The sequence below is a fragment of the Sparus aurata genome, chromosome 3 (assembly GCF_900880675.1).
Source record: "Sparus aurata chromosome 3, fSpaAur1.1, whole genome shotgun sequence".
In the NCBI taxonomy this organism is placed as follows: Eukaryota; Metazoa; Chordata; class Actinopteri; order Spariformes; family Sparidae; genus Sparus; species Sparus aurata.
The window spans coordinates 27,053,444-27,073,080 of NC_044189.1; the positions used below are offsets into that span (position 1 = coordinate 27,053,444).

Genomic DNA, 19,637 nt, shown 5'->3' on the forward strand with positions numbered 1-19,637 from the left:
TATCGGAAGGTCTCAGGATCGATTCCCCTGGTCTGCATGTTGAAGTGTCCTTGGGCAAGATGCTGAACCTCTGATTGCTCCTGATGTGCTGGGCGGCACCTTGGATGGGAGCCTCCACCATCAGTCTATGTATGAATTACTGTCGCGTTGGACAAAAATGTCTGCTTAATGCCCTAAAATATATCTATTAAGATGGATGGATTTTATCTTGGAAAAAAAAGAAGAACTTCTTCTTCTTCAGTTCAACTCCATTGGATAGTTGAACATTTTAACATGATGATATTATATTTTCAGTGTATGAGCCCAGAAAAATGTGATGACCATCACAACCAACCTGGTTCAAAAGGGTTTTAAACTAGATCAGACTTGGAGAAGGAAATGTCCCCACTGATGGGAATACCATTATGTTACTAACTCATATTACAGTAATACTACAATTTTATACAATTCAAATTGAAAAACCAGCAGACAAAATAATAATGCAAAAGGAACACGTTTATTGTAACATCATATCTGTTATAATAATGCTATGCTATATATATATTTGTATTTATATTTTTACATAGGACACAAGCTACTAAGGAATACATACAGTACAGTCAGCAACATAGAAAAATATTAGAGTAGTATTGGCACAGATGAAGTAGTATTTACTGTACTTTACATGTAATACATTCAGCAAAATATCTGCAGAATGAAATAAATACATGTTCCTCACAGTGAAGTAAAATGTTTTTTTTTACATTCAGTTCAAATGCATGAAGTATTTTCCAGCAACTGGCAGACAATGATGTCACATCTCCTCTCAGACACATATTACACACTCTCCTTCCCCTGCCACACACTCTCTCTCTCTCTCACACACACACACACACACACACACACACACACACACACACACACACACACTACACATGAACAGGACTCAGTAAAGGGCAATCAAATACAAAAAGGTTCAAGTCAGCTAGTTTGAAGGTTGACAGCACTTGCAAGGGTCTATTGGATTTATGGATCACCTCTGAATTCACTCTCAGATATTAGAGCAGCATGAATGTACAGACATTTCAGTCATGAAAAACAAAACAAAAAAACTCTTCACACAATGTAATATGATTCTTTCAGGTTTCATACTTCAGGTGAAACCATTTACAAGACAGCTATCTGACTAACAAAACAACTTCAAACCTGCGTTCGCCCTTGAAGGGGCCCATCTCAATACCGCAAACACTTTTCCCTCCGACAATTCCCACTGACCCCTCTGGGTAAACACACATGGCCTCTAAACGCAAACAAGCTAAAGCCTCATCCATATACAGCATGTGTTTGTGTGTGTGTCGTGGGGGAGATGTTGGGAAATGATGCATGATGCATGGCAGTTCCTACAGATTGCTTACACAGCTTTGCTTAGTGGCTTTATGAAAACGATCTCCGGGCCCTGAAGGAGCCCATTTGATTAGAGTCAATCACGGTGACACTCTGCTTACTGTGCAGTGCCAGAGTGACAAAAAAAGAGCACTTTGCAATGTCACTTTTTTTACTCATTGAAGATGATACAATGCCTGAACGGACAGCTGTGGTCAGTGTTCACAATAAGAAGTGCTGGGTGTGCCCTTCAGGTCTAAAGAAGCAGCGCAAACCAAAAAAACATAGAGGGAAAAATAGCTGTTTGGAGGTTGTAAAGCTAGTGGAGGTTGATTCAAGGTTGTCAATAAAGTGCACTTGCCATCAAACATGTGCAAAGGTTAAATATAGCTCTCTGTATGTACATAACTACATATGCAGCAGATGCATGGGCATTGCTGGATACAAGACGTCTGTGGCAACACTATCATAACAGTTATCTAATGTCAGAATGTAAACATCACTTGATGGACAGCGCGGTGATGAGAAACGGTCCTCACACACCAACATGCTGGAAAACGACATCACTCGCGTCACGCTTGAATGTGACAGCGAAGGTTGTGAAGACGTGTTCTTTTTTAAAAAAAAAAATACACACAACATTTATTTGATTGAGCTGATGAGATGATCACAATATGGCATCGGATATGTTCAAGAACACGAGATGGTGTGTGCTACCACAGTGCTTCCCTGCTATCATCATGCATCATATTGAAATCTGTTTCATACAAAATGACAGCGTGTGAGGGAGAATCTTGGCAGTGGGTCTGTTGTATGCAAAATCAGCCAGTATCCCAGAAAACAAAAGCAATGACACCCTGATTCACACCGGTTAAAAATAATGAATTACAAAGCGCCTTGCGGAATCCATCCTTGTGCAGACAATTTTAATCTACAATTTAAAATGGCTCATTAAGAAAGTGAAGGTCATTAGACCATAACATAGTCGTGGATAATGTGTTTCCTTTTCATGTTGCTGTTAATGATATCCGTAAGTCTGGTTTCTTTCTCCCTGTTGCATGATTCAGGGACAAAATGTAAATGTGTTGCGTTATAATGATGGTCATAATGCTATAGATTTAACTCTGTTAGTTAATCAAAAGAATTGACCACTTGCTTAACCCCTCCTTATGAATAGATATTGCCCAGTCATAGCTTAGCAACTGTTACTACGCACAACAGCCCTGTCAAGCTTTAGATTATTACACGTTGGAGTCATGTGCATGGAGATATATTAAGATAGGTGCTTGGAATTCAGATTTTCAGAGAGTGGTGTCTTTTTTTGGCTTTTCCAAAATCAATGTTAGCTTGTCAGGCTAGTTAGCTTACTACCTCCAGTAGTATCATTATTAATGAGTTGGGTTGCATTAGTTTGTGGATCACAGGTTACATTATAAATGTATTATCGCCTTTTTGAGTGAAGCCAGTCCTGGGTGCTTTCAGAGTTTAGGCTAACGTTAGCAGCTCTGTTCTGCTCTTTATGGGTCTTGGGAGAAACTCATTAGTCTTTTTTTATTTTTTCATAAAATTAATAATTTTTCCGTAATGTAGGCAAATCTACTCAACCAACTTAGTTGAAGAGTTCTTTAACCATGTAGCCAGCATTAGCTAGCACTTGCTACAGCTATTAAAACCTGCCAGCGACAGCTGTCATTTAAGATAATGAAACCAACAGAAAAAGGAAGCCTGCCTCTGTCTACCTTTGTCTGAAGCCATGAACCTATGGTTTACAATATTACTAAGAATTTTGGGTAACAATCTGCCACCATTCTCACTGTGAACTGTATATGTGCAGTTCGAGTCTGTAAAGCTTGACAGGCATAGAAACAGTCACTTAGGAGGGCAGGGCTCTGCAATTGATCAATTGATAAATCTAATCAATCAGTTCAAACAAATAAAAAGTGAAGGCTAACAGAGCAGGTAGATTCATTTGCTATCAAAGATACTGTAATGCTCACTCATGCTGTAGCCTTACACTTCCTAATCATGGTCAGTGAGTTAGGTAGAACTGATGTACAGTTTAACATACAGTAAGTACATGTATGAAGAAGCAGACATTATTTATACTGACTTATAGGCTATATGGGGTGACACTTCTGCCTCCACTGTATACTTCATTAACATTTGGATTTCCATTTGATAGTTTTCATGATAACAACACACAGGAGATCACATTTAGATGGACTACTTAAACTGTAGACACATAAGCAGATAAAAAATAAATAGTTTAAACAATATATTAATTTCTGTATAAAGGAACATCTATGTTTTGTACAACAAAATACTTGTACAATGTACAATCAAGGGGATAAATGCTGCGCATCTATTGCCTCGGCTCTAAGGATAGTTTAGGACTATCGTCAGTGTAACCCTTAAAGAAGAATTCAATCATCCAGGCTCTAGACCAACTCTAAAGGGAAAGTAGTTAAATGCTTTCGACCACAATTAGCATCTGTTAGTGTTCTGGCTGAGAGGTTATTCATAAGGCCAACAAAACATTTACTATCAATCCTGTGATAGATGTTTCGTTTTGCATGGCTACACATCAAACTCAGACATCTGAGTTAGCAATTTAAACAGTCACAATACACTGATCTGCTGACAATCCTAACAAATGGGATAAACAGGCCTTGCCTTCTTGGTTACCAGGGATTATATACATTAAATATACTGTACAATGCGAAGGTCCTCCAGATCAGCTCCATGAGCCACCATCAGGTTCTGTCCCGTGAGCCTGCAGGGCTAGCACCTTTATTTAAAGTAGTTGAGCCCTGCCACCAAGAAGAACTTCTCCAGGAAAAGCTCAGAGTCCAAGACGGCGATGTGGGCAGCGCGGCCAATCAGGGTGTTGGCGGTGTTGGGCAGAGCGTGGAACACATTCTGGCGGATCAGCCGGCACTCTTTAGCCTCCACAAGTGGCTGCAGGAGGTTGTTGATCATCTCAGTGTACACGGGACCTTCAGTGCAAAAATGAGGATAGTTCTTGTGAGTCCTAGAATGTACGTGACATATATCTTTTGCAGTTAACGCACTTTTGTTGTATCAATTAGCCAAATAAGTTATTATGTCCCAATAAGAGAGCTTTTGAGGTGATAGCACTAGCATAATGCTACTTTAGGGAAATTACGAACACATTGTCACATACAGTTTATTTAGAAGACCCTCTGCTGGTCATTAGCTCTGACCAGTATAAGCCCTGGAGATTGAGCAATTTAGAGACATTAAAAAACACTGCTCACACTCCAAAATGAAAAAAAGGAGATGCATGAACACATGTGCTATATGGATGACTTGCTCCGTGTTCTCTTGACTTAATAGACGTGTTGATCAAGAGGACAGACTGAACCACAAATGCCTACTGCAGTCAAAGCAACTTCATCATGTGGCTGTCAGTGCTGGGGTTCAGTGTCATAAGATGAAGAAGAATTCTATTATTAATTGAAAGTATTCTAATTTTTCACGTTGTGTCCTGGTTGGAGAACCTGACTGTCAAAAGTAAGTCAAAGCTTTCCAGAGAAGTTAAACTGGGCAGTACAATTACATGCTGCAAACAAACCCAAATGTCTGGTTACCACAAACGTTTTGGCTGTCATGTGTTGTGCTTTTCATGTTTGTTTTTGCACATGCAAGCGAAGCAAATTTCTGACTTCTGACTAAATGTAGACAACAATGTATTTTCTGCTCTATTTCTATTACTATAAGCCTTGAGGAATGATATACTTCAATGTTTTCAGAATGTCTGAGTATCAATTCGTGCTGTAGTGCTGTTAGTGGCGCGCAGGTGTAAGGAACCTCGTTTTATTTTACACTTAGGCCTCGTCCACACGTAAAACAATCTTTTTTTCCTCCGTCGTCCTCGGCATTGTTTCAAGAATATTTGCATCCACACGGATCCACTGAAAACGACTCAAAACGCTGTAGTTCATATTCCAGGCCTAAAGGTGGCGCTGAAATTTACCAAAGGTGAAGAAGAAGAGGCAGAGCATGCACACTAAGCTTGCGCTCTGTATTCAAACAGACATTAGATAGAGAAACCGAATGAAAATGGCTAGTACAATGAGAACAGAATCATTTGTGTGGACCGTTAATGACTGCTACGACTCACACTCAACTACAAGGCGAGTAAGATGCAAGAAAGGCTCAATATCTTCTGTGGCACAAACACAAGCATGTAGTCCGCCATTGTTGTTGTTGTTATTATGAGACGTCGCGTGGTTCAGAGGTCGGAGGCAAGAGGTCGAGGGGTGGGGCGATGGCATCATCGTTTTTGGAAAGTATGCGGATTCTCCGACCACATGAAAATGGGAGGGCTGCGTTTTCGGATTTTTCCACCCTGAGACCCGTTTTCAAAAAAGTGCGTTTTCAGGCGCTGCGTTTTCAGGATCCGTGTGGACGGTCGGCCAAAACGATGAAATACGAAAAGAGCGTTTTCGTGTGGACGGCCTCTTAAAGTGAGCCTACGTGACATTTGTTACAGCCGCCACTATGGCAACATGTGGCAATGACAGGAGAATGGTACATGTTAAAACTAGTCTCGTGGCCCGGCCTAGCGCTAAACCTAGGGTGCAGCAATGCAGAATTGTGCGGGGGGAACTTGTTTTGCACGTGGGGAGGTGATCCCTGGCATTAAAATGGCTTAATCTCCACAAAGAAAAGGATTACTTTAAATAACCATTATCAAACCAGGTTAAGGTCACAGTGATGTTTACAGATCCACTGCTATGGGATTGACACAACTATGTGGAGAGTGGGACAGTAGCTTTTATCAAAAGAGCCAGAAAAAAGGACAAAAGAAAATCCAATGTAGCATTAAGACATGCACCACCGACCTGTGGTCCTGTCCTTAAGAGCAGTTTTGCACATCTCTATTCTGGCAGAGTGGAAAGGAACATAACGGTCCTGTGGAGACGCCACCAATACGATGTTCTTGAAGAACTGGAGCCCTAAAAGGACACAAAACAAATGAGTAAATGGTGCTGCAGAGTGTGTGTGTGTGTGTGAGTGAGAGAGAGAGAGGTGGAGAGGGAGGGAGACAGAGGAAAGGACTGAATTGGTTGTAAACGCAAAGTACAATCACAAAGTACAATGACAGGCTTGATACGATAAAACTGCGTTTTTTCTCAAGTCTCCTGTCAGTGTGCTTTTAAGAGAGTGCACTGGTGGGTTTCCAATGACAGGGTTTGGATCATTTTGTCAGCCTGCCACAGCGCTGGAGGGGTAAAAAAGTGTTTTCAGGCTTATCTTCTTCAAGCCTGTGTGACAAACGACTGCTTTGTTCCACTCACACAGTGGGGAGGCCTCTCACAGGCCTTTTCTCAGCTCGCTGGCAGGGGTTTGAGTGTTAGCGAGCTGACACATACAGAAATTTTACAAAAAAGACAAGTTGACAACATTTCCATGAATATTTGAATAGACTACCTTTCAAGTAATAGTCTTTAAAGCGAGTCAGTCAATACACTGTCTGTGTTTCAAATTTTCCCACTTCAACCAGTACCTGGTTTCTGACTCAGGAGATAGAGGAATGTTTTCCTTGGATCAACGTGATCTCTGAAGGTGAGCTGCAGCAAGGATCCCGATTTCTTCAGCTTCTGCATTAACCACAGACCTGAGCAACAAACACATGGGTGATATTCTTAGATGAAAAATACTGCTGAGGAGCATAAAAACATCGGAATGCAGTGCCGTACGACATGGTAAACACAGCACATCTGCAGTGTGTGGTTTTTCCGACTCCTGAGCGGTGGCCTCACCTGTGCTGACCAATGTGCTGTTGTTGTACAGCGTTCCCAAGTGTGGGCCTGACAGCGAGAGGAAAGTGTGCAGTTTGGGCAGATAGCAGCGGAAGCGAGGCCTCGTCAGCACCGAGCGGATGATGATGTTCCCCAGAGAGTGGCCGATGAAGCTGTTGGCCGAAGACAAGCAAGTTTCAGAGAGATAAACTTGCAACTTGAGTGGGTGGCTGGAAAAACAGTGCCTCCAACGCTGCTGACCTACAGTACGATACTGTGCAGTATCCTAATATAGCCTCTTCTGTAAGTAGGAACAAGCTCCAGTGGAGAGTATTTGGGTAATTTAGCTGCAGCTTTACAGAAATTTCATTAACTCGTTAAATGGTTAAACGTTCTCAGAGGCAATGACAACTTAGACACCAACATAGAGGACGTACCATTCAAATTAATGGCGTCTTCCCAGCAGTGGGAAATATAAGTTCCATGAAGCAATGCCTGTCACTTAGTTTAATTACCGCACTGTTCCAACTCTACCCCAAAATCCCACATCGCCTTGTCTGCTGCTTCTCATCTGTCTCCCACCAAACTCAACATAGACGAAATGTGGGAAGAACCAGATGCTATTGTGGCAGTCCATTGCTTTTGCCTGTAATACATTCTCTCTAGAGAATACGCAACAATAAAGAAGAGTTAACAAAGTTGGGAGGAAACTCTTACAAAAAAAATAAATTGGCACATTGAGGGCAATTAGGCAGGAAGATGAATAGCTTAATTTGATTGGAACTAGGCAACACACTGCTGCATAAAGGAGAACAGTCTATCAAGTGAAAGTCAGAAACTTATTGGCACTGAATGATAAGGGCTTACCAATCCATTATGTGCCGATTACCCATTCTGAGTTTGTACAGCCGATCTATTACCATCAAACAGTGATTCTCATAAGTTCAGGCACTCATGCTGAGGCCTCATATCAGTGCACAGTCTCTGCTGCCATCTACTGACTGAAGCCAATGCTGCACAAGTTGATCATGGCCTCTGTTCTGACTTTGCCCTCCAATAATCAATCAAAATCACTCAAGAGGAGAGTCGTCAGTAATGTGCATGTTGCACAGTTATTAAAGCTGATCGTCTGACCTTATCCTGCCGATGGTGAGATTGTACAGCTGGATATGCTGAATGATCTCATCCAGCAACCTGTCTGTCATGGTGTCGAAATCTGCAAACGTGTCAGTCTGGGGGGGGGGGTGGGGGAACAGCAGAGAAAAACACGGGAGTCAGCGCACTTCAAATCACCTTAGGGCACTCTCAGAAAATGTGACTGTACGTGTTATCAATTTGATCCCAATCGCCATCATCTACAAATGTACCTGGTTCCTCTCAGACATGAGGAAGTCCAGCCTGGATCCTGGCAGTCCTAACTCAATAAACGTCTTGACCAGCCGGAGGTCTGCGCTGTTTCCTGGAAGCAAAGAGTAAATTATACACACGGAACTTGGCTCCGCTCTTATGAAGAGCATCCATTAACCATTTAAAACACACCTTGAATATGTTTTCAAGAATTAGTATTTTCAGACCACAGAGTGCAAAGTGATATTTAAATTTTTCTAGACATACTCTCAGAGACTATATGACATTTACAATGCTAGCAAGAAAAAAAAAATTAAAAGCTATAATATTACTTCTTGCAGCGGTCGACCGTGAACCAGAACATTACGCTGTACAGCAGTGTGTGTGTGTACTCACCATCAAGCCCGTGGACACACACCACAAGGTGTATGCCGTCATCGAACTCCTCGTCGTCTTCCTCAGGTGGGAAGTAGGGCAGATCCGATGCCAGGAGAGGAAGGTCGCTGTACAAGCTGGCCTGAAAGCTCAACTCTTTGAACAGCTCCTCTTTGGCTTTGTAGAAACTGGAGAAAAGGTAAATAACATTTACCAAAAAAAACAAAAAAAACAAGAGATTATGTGTGTGTTAGCAGTTGAAAAATAACTTTACAGTAATTTGCAAAGACAAGCAAATAGTACACAGTCATACACAGTCATATATGTTGTCATATATATATGCTGCTGCCTGTCTTGGCCAGGACACTCTTGTAAAAGAGATTTTTAATCTCAATGAGTCCTTTTTCCTGGTTAAATAAAGGTTAAATAAAAAAAATCTATCTATCTATCTATCTATCTATCTATCTATCTATCTATCTATCTAACTATCTATCTATCTATCTATCTATCTATCTATCTATATATATATATATATATATATATATATATATATATATATATATATACATATATATACATGTTTCATATACAGAGATAAGAGGCTGATCCATGATTGTGCTGTTCAAACACTAAAAGTGTGTCTCTTAGAGGTGAAACACTCCTACAGTTTTCTCCCTCTGGACAAAAATATAATAGAAAACCTGCCTTGCATTTTTGTATTTGAATAATTTCAGTTCGCACTGCCCACTTCCGAACAAACTAAGGCTTATACACAAGAGTACCATAGACTTGCAAGTAGCTCTCCTAAGTTTTATTACCCTGTCATCCTGCCAGGTCGCAGACTTTAGCAGTGGAGAAGTCAAAACAAATCCAATTTCAGTTTCTGTGCTTTCAGCTAATCATGATGGATTTGCCTGCACTGTTTGATGTGATTTAAAACTCTCAGGAGGCATTTCACCTCGTCTTGACTTCCTCACTTCAATTTTACCCTCACTTCATTTTGTTATGCTAGGCTTTCCGAGCATGAGTAAGTGCCAGCTACTGCAGCAGGTGTCAACAAACGCTGCCACATACCCATAAAATCCAGTGTTTTGGCCTTGTTTCCTGTAGTTGGTGTGGATTATAAGCTCACTCCTGCAAAGTTTTACTTGGAAGGGGGCCTGTATTTTCTGTAACATTATGTACTGACTTCCAAGTCAGAAAGCTACTATTTTCACCCTTCTAACCCAAATAACTAACCTGAAACAATGGCACTCTGCCTGCTAGAAAGCTAATGCTAGCTTGAAAGCCAAACCGCAATTAAAAGTCTGTGGCTTTTTCATGTTTTAAAACACCTGCTTTCTGGCTTTCCGCCAGTGTCATTGTCTGTCAGTTTGCATAAAGATACAATGGCATTTGGCCTTTACATGTACAGACAAAAGTGACATACAGTATATATATTACTTAATATACAGGAAGTTTTGTTTACGAGGCAGACCTATAGTGATTCAGAAAGAAGCATACTATCTCATTTAAAGGTCCAAAGTGGCAACTACTGTTGTGGTTGCAGATCATCTAACTGTACACATATCATCTCACCCTCCCCCCCATGGTTGCTACAAAAAAGGTGAAAAACACAAAAGGCCCTTTCTACATCTAGTTTTTGGTTTGTCCATTCTAGGCTGCCATTGAAACACGGTGGACTCATTGGGGAGGACCTGCTCCCTTTACAGACTTAAAAGGCTTCTTTCAAGGTGACAAAAACATAATGATTCTTACTTTCACATAATTATGAACATTACTTTCAATTTCTGCCTATAAAACCCCTAAATCCTACACACTATACCTTTAAATTGGAGTAAAACAAACATTCACAGCACAATTTTACCTAACTGTGGTTAGCCAAAACATACTCACTTTAGCATCCGCTCATTGGTCTCATCATCCATGTTCAGGGGATTGAGTGAAGACGAGGAGATGATACCAAAGGAGCCCAGGGGCTGATGGGTAATAGGTGAGGTAGCCTGGCGAGCGGACATTCCACTCATGGATGGAGAGTCTCTCAGGACAGAGGAAAATGGCAGGCAGGTCGGGGCACAGGACACTGACATATTCACCACTTCCACCATCTTCTTATTCACAAAGGCCAGCCCTGAGTTGGGGATCTTGGAGGGCTTAGTCTGGCAGTCTAAAGGTTCTTTCTCACTAGCTGATATCCCATTGACATCTACAGATGATGTGATATCATTGACTATCAATCCTGTAAGGTCACTCGGTCTCTGTGTGCTGGTGGTATTGTTGGGCATGTCATTGGAGTGTTGAAGCCCTGAAGGCTTTAGAGGTGTTTCTGAAGGATCCAGACACTCCTGGTCCTCAACAGGAAGCAGTTGGGTCTGATGGATACTTTGGCACTCGTCTCCAGTGTTAATTCTCTCCTGATCTGCAGTGCTTATATGCACACATGGTTCGTTTCCACGGCTGCAAGGCGCTCCTTCCGTTTCAGTGAGAAGCACATCCTCCACTGAGGTGCTTACTTCACTGATGTGTGTTTGATGGTTCATATTCTCCCCATGGCTACCAATAACATTACTTTCCTTCACATGAGGGCTTTCTAAAGACTCTTGTAAAAGCAAGACATTAGTCACACTACTTAACACTGACTTGGGTTTGTATGTCTCTGACAGGTGGGTGGGGGGAGGGTTGGATGTTTCAGGATGATTATTCTCCTTGAGAATATGGCCCAGATTTGTTGTTAAACTTGGGTCTAATAGAGATGATTCAGATCGCTCCGAATCCAAGTCGCTGTTCAATGAGGAGCAGTTGATCTTGAATGAATCCTTGTTCTTGGTGTCTGTTTCCTGGTTGAGCAGCACACGGTCCTCCTCAGTTTCTTCCGGGCTACTTATCTGTGGTGCAGAAACTGACTTAGTCAGTTTGCTGAGTTGTCTCTGCTGCTGGTCTTCCTCGTAGGGCAGAGAGCTAATAGAGGTGAGTGACGCCTGTATGCCTGCACTTGGAAGGCTGCCATTGCTCTCCATCTGCAGGCCTTCCAGTGAGCTGCGGTGGACCGGATGACGACACACAATTTGCTGCGGAATCTCCCTTTCGCTGGAAAAGTCAAGAGGAGGTCGACCTCGCAGTGCAGCCTCCAGGGGCCAGGCCACTGAGCTGGGCTCGCTCTCAATACCTGAGTCGGAAATAACTGAAGACGAGCGTTTCATGATCTTGGAGCCGACCAGACCTCCACGGTGAGTCATCTCTTTTCTGAGATCAGGGGGAAAGGAAGGTATGACTGGATGCCCATAGGCAGTTGGTAGGCTAATGAGAGGAATATCCTCACTCTCGTCATCCATGGAGTGATTTAATGGCATGGCAATATCAGACTCCTCTTCATTGGTTTCACTCTCTCCTGCATTGCTTTCGTTTGTGGAGTCACAAAGTTGGACAGTGGTTTCTGTTACATGATGAGCAGGAGACTCATCACTGCTGTTACTGAGGACAATGGGATTTCGGTGAACCAGGACTGCTTCTCCTATGTATGGATTCACATCACAAGGCTTGACTGTGATGTACCTCAGGCCTGGATTCGAGTTTTCCTCAACCTGGGCTTGGTTTTCCTCAAGTGTCGTTAAGTTTACTGCCTCTGCTGAAGAGGGTCCAGGACTGTCCATGGAAGAAATTAGGTTCTGGGTACTTTTGCCACTGGTCTTACTTTGCTTTGCTATGAGTGAGACATAAGTGGGCAGGTCCATGCAGTCATCGTTGTCCAAGGAATCTTGGATTATTGCTGGTGATCTGGCTTCCTGGCCGCTTTCAAAAATCCCATTGACAAGAGTGATGGCAGGATCTGAGTTGTTCTGCCCATCAGTAGTTGGCACGTGTGATCGCCACTCTGGAAAAACAAGGACAGTGCAGTTCTAGAGTAAAACTTTCATTGATTAGGTGTAAAAAAAGAAAAAAAAAAAAAAAAAAAAAAAAAAAAGGCCCTTTTTTATGCCATCTTTTGTGTTACCTGTTTGAGGAGACTCCACATATCTGTCCTCAAAGATGATAGGCAGGCTGTTCCAGTCTCCGTCAATGTCCAGGCACTCAACAGGTAAAGGAGGCATCTTGGTCAGGTAGTCTGAGCTCCGCACTTCTGCAGCTATCTGGCCATGTCTGTTGATTCTGGAATAGCAAAGTAATATCATAACTATTACTGTTCTCCACCTTGATCAAATTAATTCTCCTTAATTCGGCTGTCACTTACAGTTCCTCTTGAAAAGTCAGAGATATCTCTTTGGGGTGTTCGGTGAAGAAGTATGCCTCTGAGAACCTCCTGACCTGGCATTTCCAGAAACAGACACAGCAATGTTCACCTTGGTGGAAACTCAGTCTCATCTTTATTTACAACATTACAACAAATCAGTCAGTTGCACTGAGTAAAACCCAGAGAGTCTGCGACAAAAGCTTGATCCAAAAGCTCTCTCCTTCTCCAGCTCCAATTAGAAATGCATCATCGTCGAAAGTCAGCCACCTTGACAGGCAAATCTCGAAGAACACTATTTCTGGTGTATTTTCACCCGACAATAATCACCGAATAAGTGTTAATTGAAATCCTAACTCCACTGGTGGGTGGAGGCATGACAGTATCCCCTCAGGGTAATCAAATACCAAAGCAAACATGTTCATTATTTTCAGACAACTGAGACGAAACAGTGTCTCATATGAGAGCCTTGAGAGCGACTCTACTGTGAAGCACATATTCATATTAAACATCCCAGTGATTAGATAGAAATTGCACTGGAAATGATATTATCCTGCTCAGCTGGGGTTTAGCTACTGAGGTCTAGAATGGCATCTTATCATCTTACTTATTCCCTTTGGGGCACTCACTGATCAGTTCGTTCAGTTCAGTTTAAAGGATGAGTTTACTCAAAAAGGAAAGTTTTGATCTTTGTAGTCTGGAGCTTCATAGCCGACAGTGTTGCAGCATTCCCAAGCAGCTGGGAACTTGTTTTCAAATCTTAGAAAACAGCCAAATATCCAAGTTTCAGGAAGCCCTGAGATCTCAAATTGCTTTTGAAAAGACAATATTTGGACCCCTGAGCTCAGACAAGACAAGCTGTTGGGGGCCGTTTTTTTTTTTTTTTTACGTTTTACGTTTAATTTCTCATCTACTTCAGTTGTTGAGGCGAGTGCTGTACCGTTGTTTTGCTTTGAAGCTCCAGACATGTTTTGTTAGATATGAAACTTGACCTAATGTCATCAGCATTGGGATGAGTGGATAATAACTTTCATTACACTTTTGGCTGAGTCTATCTTTTAAGTCATCATTTTGACCTTCAGCTCACAATTTATATAATATGTCTTCCCTGTTTCAGCATGGAGTGTACTTCCTCACCACAACTGGGTTGAACATTATTTTCACTTGGATGCCCAGAGAGATTATTTCTGTGTGGTGCGATAGAATTTTATGCAATAGCGTGTCAAATCTCTAAGAAAATTGGCCACAAGATGCCTTGAGGAGCTGCTTACCGAGCTAAAATGTCACTGGTTATGAAACCATTTTGATTGTTCTGTAATATTTTTGTATTTTTGTGTGGGATGAAAATGACTACATTCAAAAATATCTGTGCACACCGTCTTCATTGCTCTCTAATACGGAGACGACCTGGACTCAAGTACAGACAGTGTGTTGACGTCTGAGCATTGTGTAACTATGCCTTTGATGGAGTGTGTCTCGCTCTCTCTCTCACCCTGAGCGTGTGGTGCTCCTGGGCCAGGTAGGAGAGGATGTGGGGGTTGAGCACAGCGGCCTCCAGGAAACGGCTCCACAGAACAGCCAGCTGGGAGCAAAGCTGGCTCACGTCCCTGCTGATCTGCTCCGCTACCTTCTCATGGCCCTCCTGCAGCTGATGGAGACGGAGAGCGATCAGATAAAAGAAATGTCTTCATGACAAACTGAAATCATTAGCCTTCCTGCTAAAATATATTTTGCATAATTCTTTTTTCCTGCTAACATAGTTATACCCACCAACAGTAAGTCAGTTAAGTTAGGCCAGTAGTAAAAACTGGGCCATCATACCAGCTCGCTTGAAAGATTTTTAGTCACTAAAAAAAAAATCATAATCATATCAATCCCCTTGAACTAATGGGTTTCTTCTTAAGCATAAATGAATTCAAATTCCTATAGAGTTGTTTCGCTTTTCAATAAAAAAATATCATTTTCCAGCTACGGACATTTAGATTTAAGCCATTACATTTGTTATTAATGGTGCATTGTGTTTGGAGCCATGCACCAACTCATACATGATACAGCAGGTAGTCTCTTTTTCTAAATTTGGAATGATAGCAACCAAACAAAATCATAACAGGAAAACATAGCAATGTGGTTGTGGCGTTAAAGTCAGTGCCCATCACAAGACTGTTTGATATATGGATGAATAAACATACCTGTAACTCTATTGTGAGCTGATTTAGAGTTTCTTCTACAGGCAGCACCTCTGTGGAAAGAGAAGTTATTTTTTTACAAAGACTAAGGATTTCATTACAGTGTGTTGTGTTAAGGCACAGCAAAATGAAGAAAAAGGAACAGGCTTCTCTTTGTGTTCTGGATGTAGTCTCCAAGTGACATCTTAACTTGTTCGTCTTAATACTGTCTTAATATTAAGAGCTAATATTTAGAGACACAGAACACACATCGGTCTCTCTTCATTTCCAACCATTGTACTGGTGGAGTCGAGGGTGGGATACCTCTTGTCATATTTTCTTGTCTTTGGTTTGGCTGTTTGGTGTTTGTTGTGTATGCCCTTAAGTTAATAGGTATATGACTCCATTGACAGGCGTCAAAATAAAACACAGTTACCTTGAACCAAATTATGGATTCCTCTTGGTTTGAGCCTTGGAAGTACACATCTCAACAAAATAAACAACAAAATGTGGAAATGTTATATATTAGCAGAATTCTTGTTTTCAGGTTTTTACTCAGGGGTTTATTCATATACCACTCTTGGCGTGATCTAAACATGGCTGAAAACAGCTGTTGACAGCATATAGGAGTGATATATATGACATCCACAATTCTCTCTGTCAAAACCATGTAAACAAAATGAAACAACAATTTTAAACCCTGGCTTCAGCCAATGTTCAGATTTCTGTTCTGGAGATGTATGTACATAAGTGACAAATCACCCAACATACCTATATTGGTACTTTTACTTGAGTGTGCAATACATACATTACTCATATTGTATCTACACTCTCATTTAGTTTTAATACAGGGTTTGCATATGCTCACCTAAGTCCAGTGGAGTCTGCTGGAGCTGTGGGATTTCCTTCATCAGTGCAGTGTAGTAGGTGTGCAGGCCTCTGTAAGCCACCAGCAGGAGGCGACAGAGCCTTCGGTGCCACGTGTGAGCTCTCTGCAGGCAATTTTCACTGGGCACGTAAAAGCTTCCCTGCAGAGAAGGAGACACAGAGGAAATGTCAGCTGCTATGTAGGTCAGTAGTCACCTCTCAGAAAACTGGCCTTCCTTAATGACGGACACGCACACATACTTGAACTTTATAGGTGCCACTGCAACAGTTGTGCAGGCTTGTCTCTGACCTCTTGTTAAAACGAGGCAAGATAATTCCTTGGAAGATCAAATGCGAGTTTAGACACAAATGGCCTCTAAACACAGCCTGCTGTGAGCTGTAAAAACAGATCAATATGTGAATGCTGCATAGGGAGGATGTAGCGCATCCCTGTTAAGCCTGTTAAAGTTCACAAGTGTGAGAAGTTGACCCAGAATCCAAGGTGTCTGCGTTTGTCTGGGGCATGATGAGTAGAAAAAACAAGAAACATGGGGTTTGTATGTAACACTGACGGTCATTTATTTTGAGCTAAATCATACATTGGAACATTCAACAATGCCAACAGAGGTCAAAGTAGTCAAAGTCACTTGATGAAAAAGTAACATTTCAGGAAAAAGACAATCCAATCAATACTCTAGCTCAAGTACAACCTCTGTGCTAGCTTAATGAATTGTAATATGGACCATGTTTCCAGTAGATGGCTCTCTAACGATGCAGTAGAAATATTAACTGTATAGCAGCAGTGCAATTTAAGTTCCTTCAAACAGCAACAAATTACCAGAGCCTTGATGCCATAATCATGTCTCACATTTATCTTCCTGAAGAGCTAATGGCCCTCTACCCAAACAACTATCATTGTGCACGTCAGCCATCATGATACGGAGCCAGAATGTGACCGTCCGCCCTCGCCCACCGGTCCCCGACCTGAGATGGACTGCTACTGAGCAAGTACTTCCCATGGCTGGGATGTTTTGGCAGCGCCGGTGGGGCTCTTAGCCTCCAAAGGCATGTGATGGCTGTGTATCTGGGGATGTACTGTAATTTGCCCCAAGCAAGCCGCGTCTCCGGCCCTATCATCATACCTGCGTGCGCTCTGTAATTGCAACGGTGCAGTATACCCAAACCAGGAAGGAACATCTGTATGTTTACTTTCATAATTCTTTTTACCTTTATAGAGGCCTGCCTGGATCAGTCTGCGAGTGAAGGGCAGAGAAAAATAGCTATTTTTCAGTATAAACTAGTCATTATCCTAAAACCACAGATTCTCTCTGAGCTGACAATGCCTGGGAAGTGCCGGGGTTCGAAGTCACCTGACATGAGAGTTTCTTGCTTTTGTTTGCTGCTGTTGATGTGACTTTTACAGTTCACCGTCACAGTGTCTGTTGGTATAAGCATCCAATCACTGCTGCTGTTGAAGACGTCTTGTGCTTGTGGTCAAGGGCTTCTCAAAGGACAATATATTTGACAGGATTTTTTTGTTTTATGTTTCGCGCCATGTTTTTATTTCCCCCCAAAAGACCAAACATTCTCAGGTGTCTCACCTCTAACAGCCTCACTTTCCTCTCAAAATATCCTGTTATGACACGGAAGGAACCTTTTTACTTCCTTTTGAGATATAACAGCTGATATCAGTGGAAATGTATGAAGTGAATTGTTTTGTTCCGAAATAGCAACATCTCACTTAACACGAACGCTGTGGTGTTAAGGGGGGAAAGTGATGAAAACACAGCATAGCCGCAGGTGAAAGGCTCTAAATAAATAAAAGTGAAGGAGGAGGCGGCATCCTGTGCAGATTTCACCTGCAGCTATGTGGTACGTGGCGCTTGTGAGCAGAACTCATTACCGTGATCAAACGAAACCCCCCCGCTTGGCTAAACGCAGAGCTTATTAAAGTGCCCAGCCAGGGGTGGGAGTAAAATCCAGGAGGAGGAGGGTGGGGGGGCGACCAGGACGCTCATTAAGATTTACAGTGTAGACTGTGACGTCCGCAGAGATGGATGTTATAAAGAGAGAGGGGAAAATGGAACCAGGGGTTTTACAGCTAAACACGAGTCGGAATAATTGGCAAACACAAGAGAAAGCCAGAGATGAGAGATCATTTTGATGGCTACATCAAAATTCACAGTTCAGAAAACTAAAGAAAATAAGTTTTTTCACATGGGCCTGAGCTGACTCCCGAGGCCATAGTTCTTATACACTCAGAGCAGGTTTTCAGAACAAAATTACTCACATTTGTCATCAATGACATCGGTAGACACATTAAATCTGCTTGATTTCGTGTCCTAAATCCATGCTAGTTATTCTGCACAGTAGCTACTACATGCTAATCATCACGTGTGCCCTTTTATCAGCTAACCCTAAAAAAAAAAAACGTAGTTAAACGTGCAACATAATTTCACACGAGACAGAAATTGTTTGGTTGTCAATCAAAGTGTAGTAAAGCAGTTCCTTTATTTCATTTGTGCATTGCATCGTGGGAAAATGGTATACATAGATAAATCTACATCGACCATGCTTCCATTGTATCATGTATCATCTGTTCGTATAAAATGTGAAAAATATGTTAAACCTGTGGAAACCACAGACCTGATTTCGGGCATTCAACAAAAACCCATTAAAAAAAAAAAACGCTGACTTTCAGACAAGATTAACAGAAGTGCAAAATGCTAACTGATTTCCGGTTTGAGGACTCATTACCATTATTTCCTCTAATATTAATATATACCGTGTTTCCCCAAAATAAAACTGTACTTTTAACTCAAGATCTATTTCAAATATAGTTTAATGTTGTTACAGTGCTGTATGTAGTACTGAACTGGGATATAGCTCATAGTAGAAAATAATGTTTTGGCCAAACATGAAAGACAAAACCTGATATTAAAAATGTGAATTACAAGAAGAAACTTTGGTTTCAAAACAGTCAATGCAAAGACAATCAGACTATGTGCCAAATTTGTCTGAGCAACGTTTTTTAAAATAAATTTTAAAAATTACAAAAAATACGTATAGTACGTATTATAGAGATTTTCCAGATGCTGCTACTTGAGCAACTCAGCACTGAAAGAAATGTTTCAGTGATTAAAGGGTAATAAAATAATTAAATTCCTGTGAAGTAAAACATATATAATCATGGTTAATAATTATGATAACAATAATTGGGATCATCGTTTCTGTCATCATGGAGCTTGACTGTACTGTAAATGAGCACAGAGACTTTGGGGGGGGGGGGGGGGGGTACAGCACTACACCATCATTTCCAGAGAGAGCTTCTGTCACTTCCAGATGCGAAGCCTGGAGCCTACATGCCTGGGCAGGTGGGTTAATCAGATATTATGAAAAGCCACAGTGCAGCCCAGTAATAATCTCTGTGCTGGCCTCTGGTCTTTAAGCCTTAAGACTCCATGGAGCCCCAACAAATGGCTGATTCTGAGGGACAGACAAGTCCAGCATCAGTAATCCAGATCAGAA

General features: G+C 41.7%; 1 protein-coding gene across 2 annotated transcripts in view; it reads right to left on the minus strand.

Annotated features, from left to right (window-relative positions):
* Positions 1–474: 474 nt before the first annotated feature.
* The window catches only part of fam135b (family with sequence similarity 135 member B), a 51,158-nt gene continuing 31,995 nt past the window's right edge, over positions 475–19,637 (minus strand). Inside the window, exons 8-20 of one of the 2 annotated variants that reach the window (XM_030412396.1) lie at positions 16,111–16,270; positions 15,267–15,316; positions 14,570–14,725; positions 13,081–13,154; positions 12,844–12,998; positions 10,749–12,723; positions 8,874–9,040; positions 8,498–8,589; positions 8,265–8,362; positions 7,152–7,303; positions 6,896–7,006; positions 6,231–6,344; positions 475–4,358 (exon numbers count right to left, since the gene is read on the minus strand). In XM_030412396.1, the coding sequence (XP_030268256.1) occupies positions 4,153–4,358; positions 6,231–6,344; positions 6,896–7,006; positions 7,152–7,303; positions 8,265–8,362; positions 8,498–8,589; positions 8,874–9,040; positions 10,749–12,723; positions 12,844–12,998; positions 13,081–13,154; positions 14,570–14,725; positions 15,267–15,316; positions 16,111–16,270 (3,510 nt within the window). In that variant the 3' untranslated portion in view covers positions 475–4,152. The remainder of the gene's footprint in view (positions 4,359–6,230; positions 6,345–6,895; positions 7,007–7,151; positions 7,304–8,264; positions 8,363–8,497; positions 8,590–8,873; positions 9,041–10,748; positions 12,724–12,843; positions 12,999–13,080; positions 13,155–14,569; positions 14,726–15,266; positions 15,317–16,110; positions 16,271–19,637) is intronic. The other variant, XM_030412398.1, reaches the window with a different exon arrangement.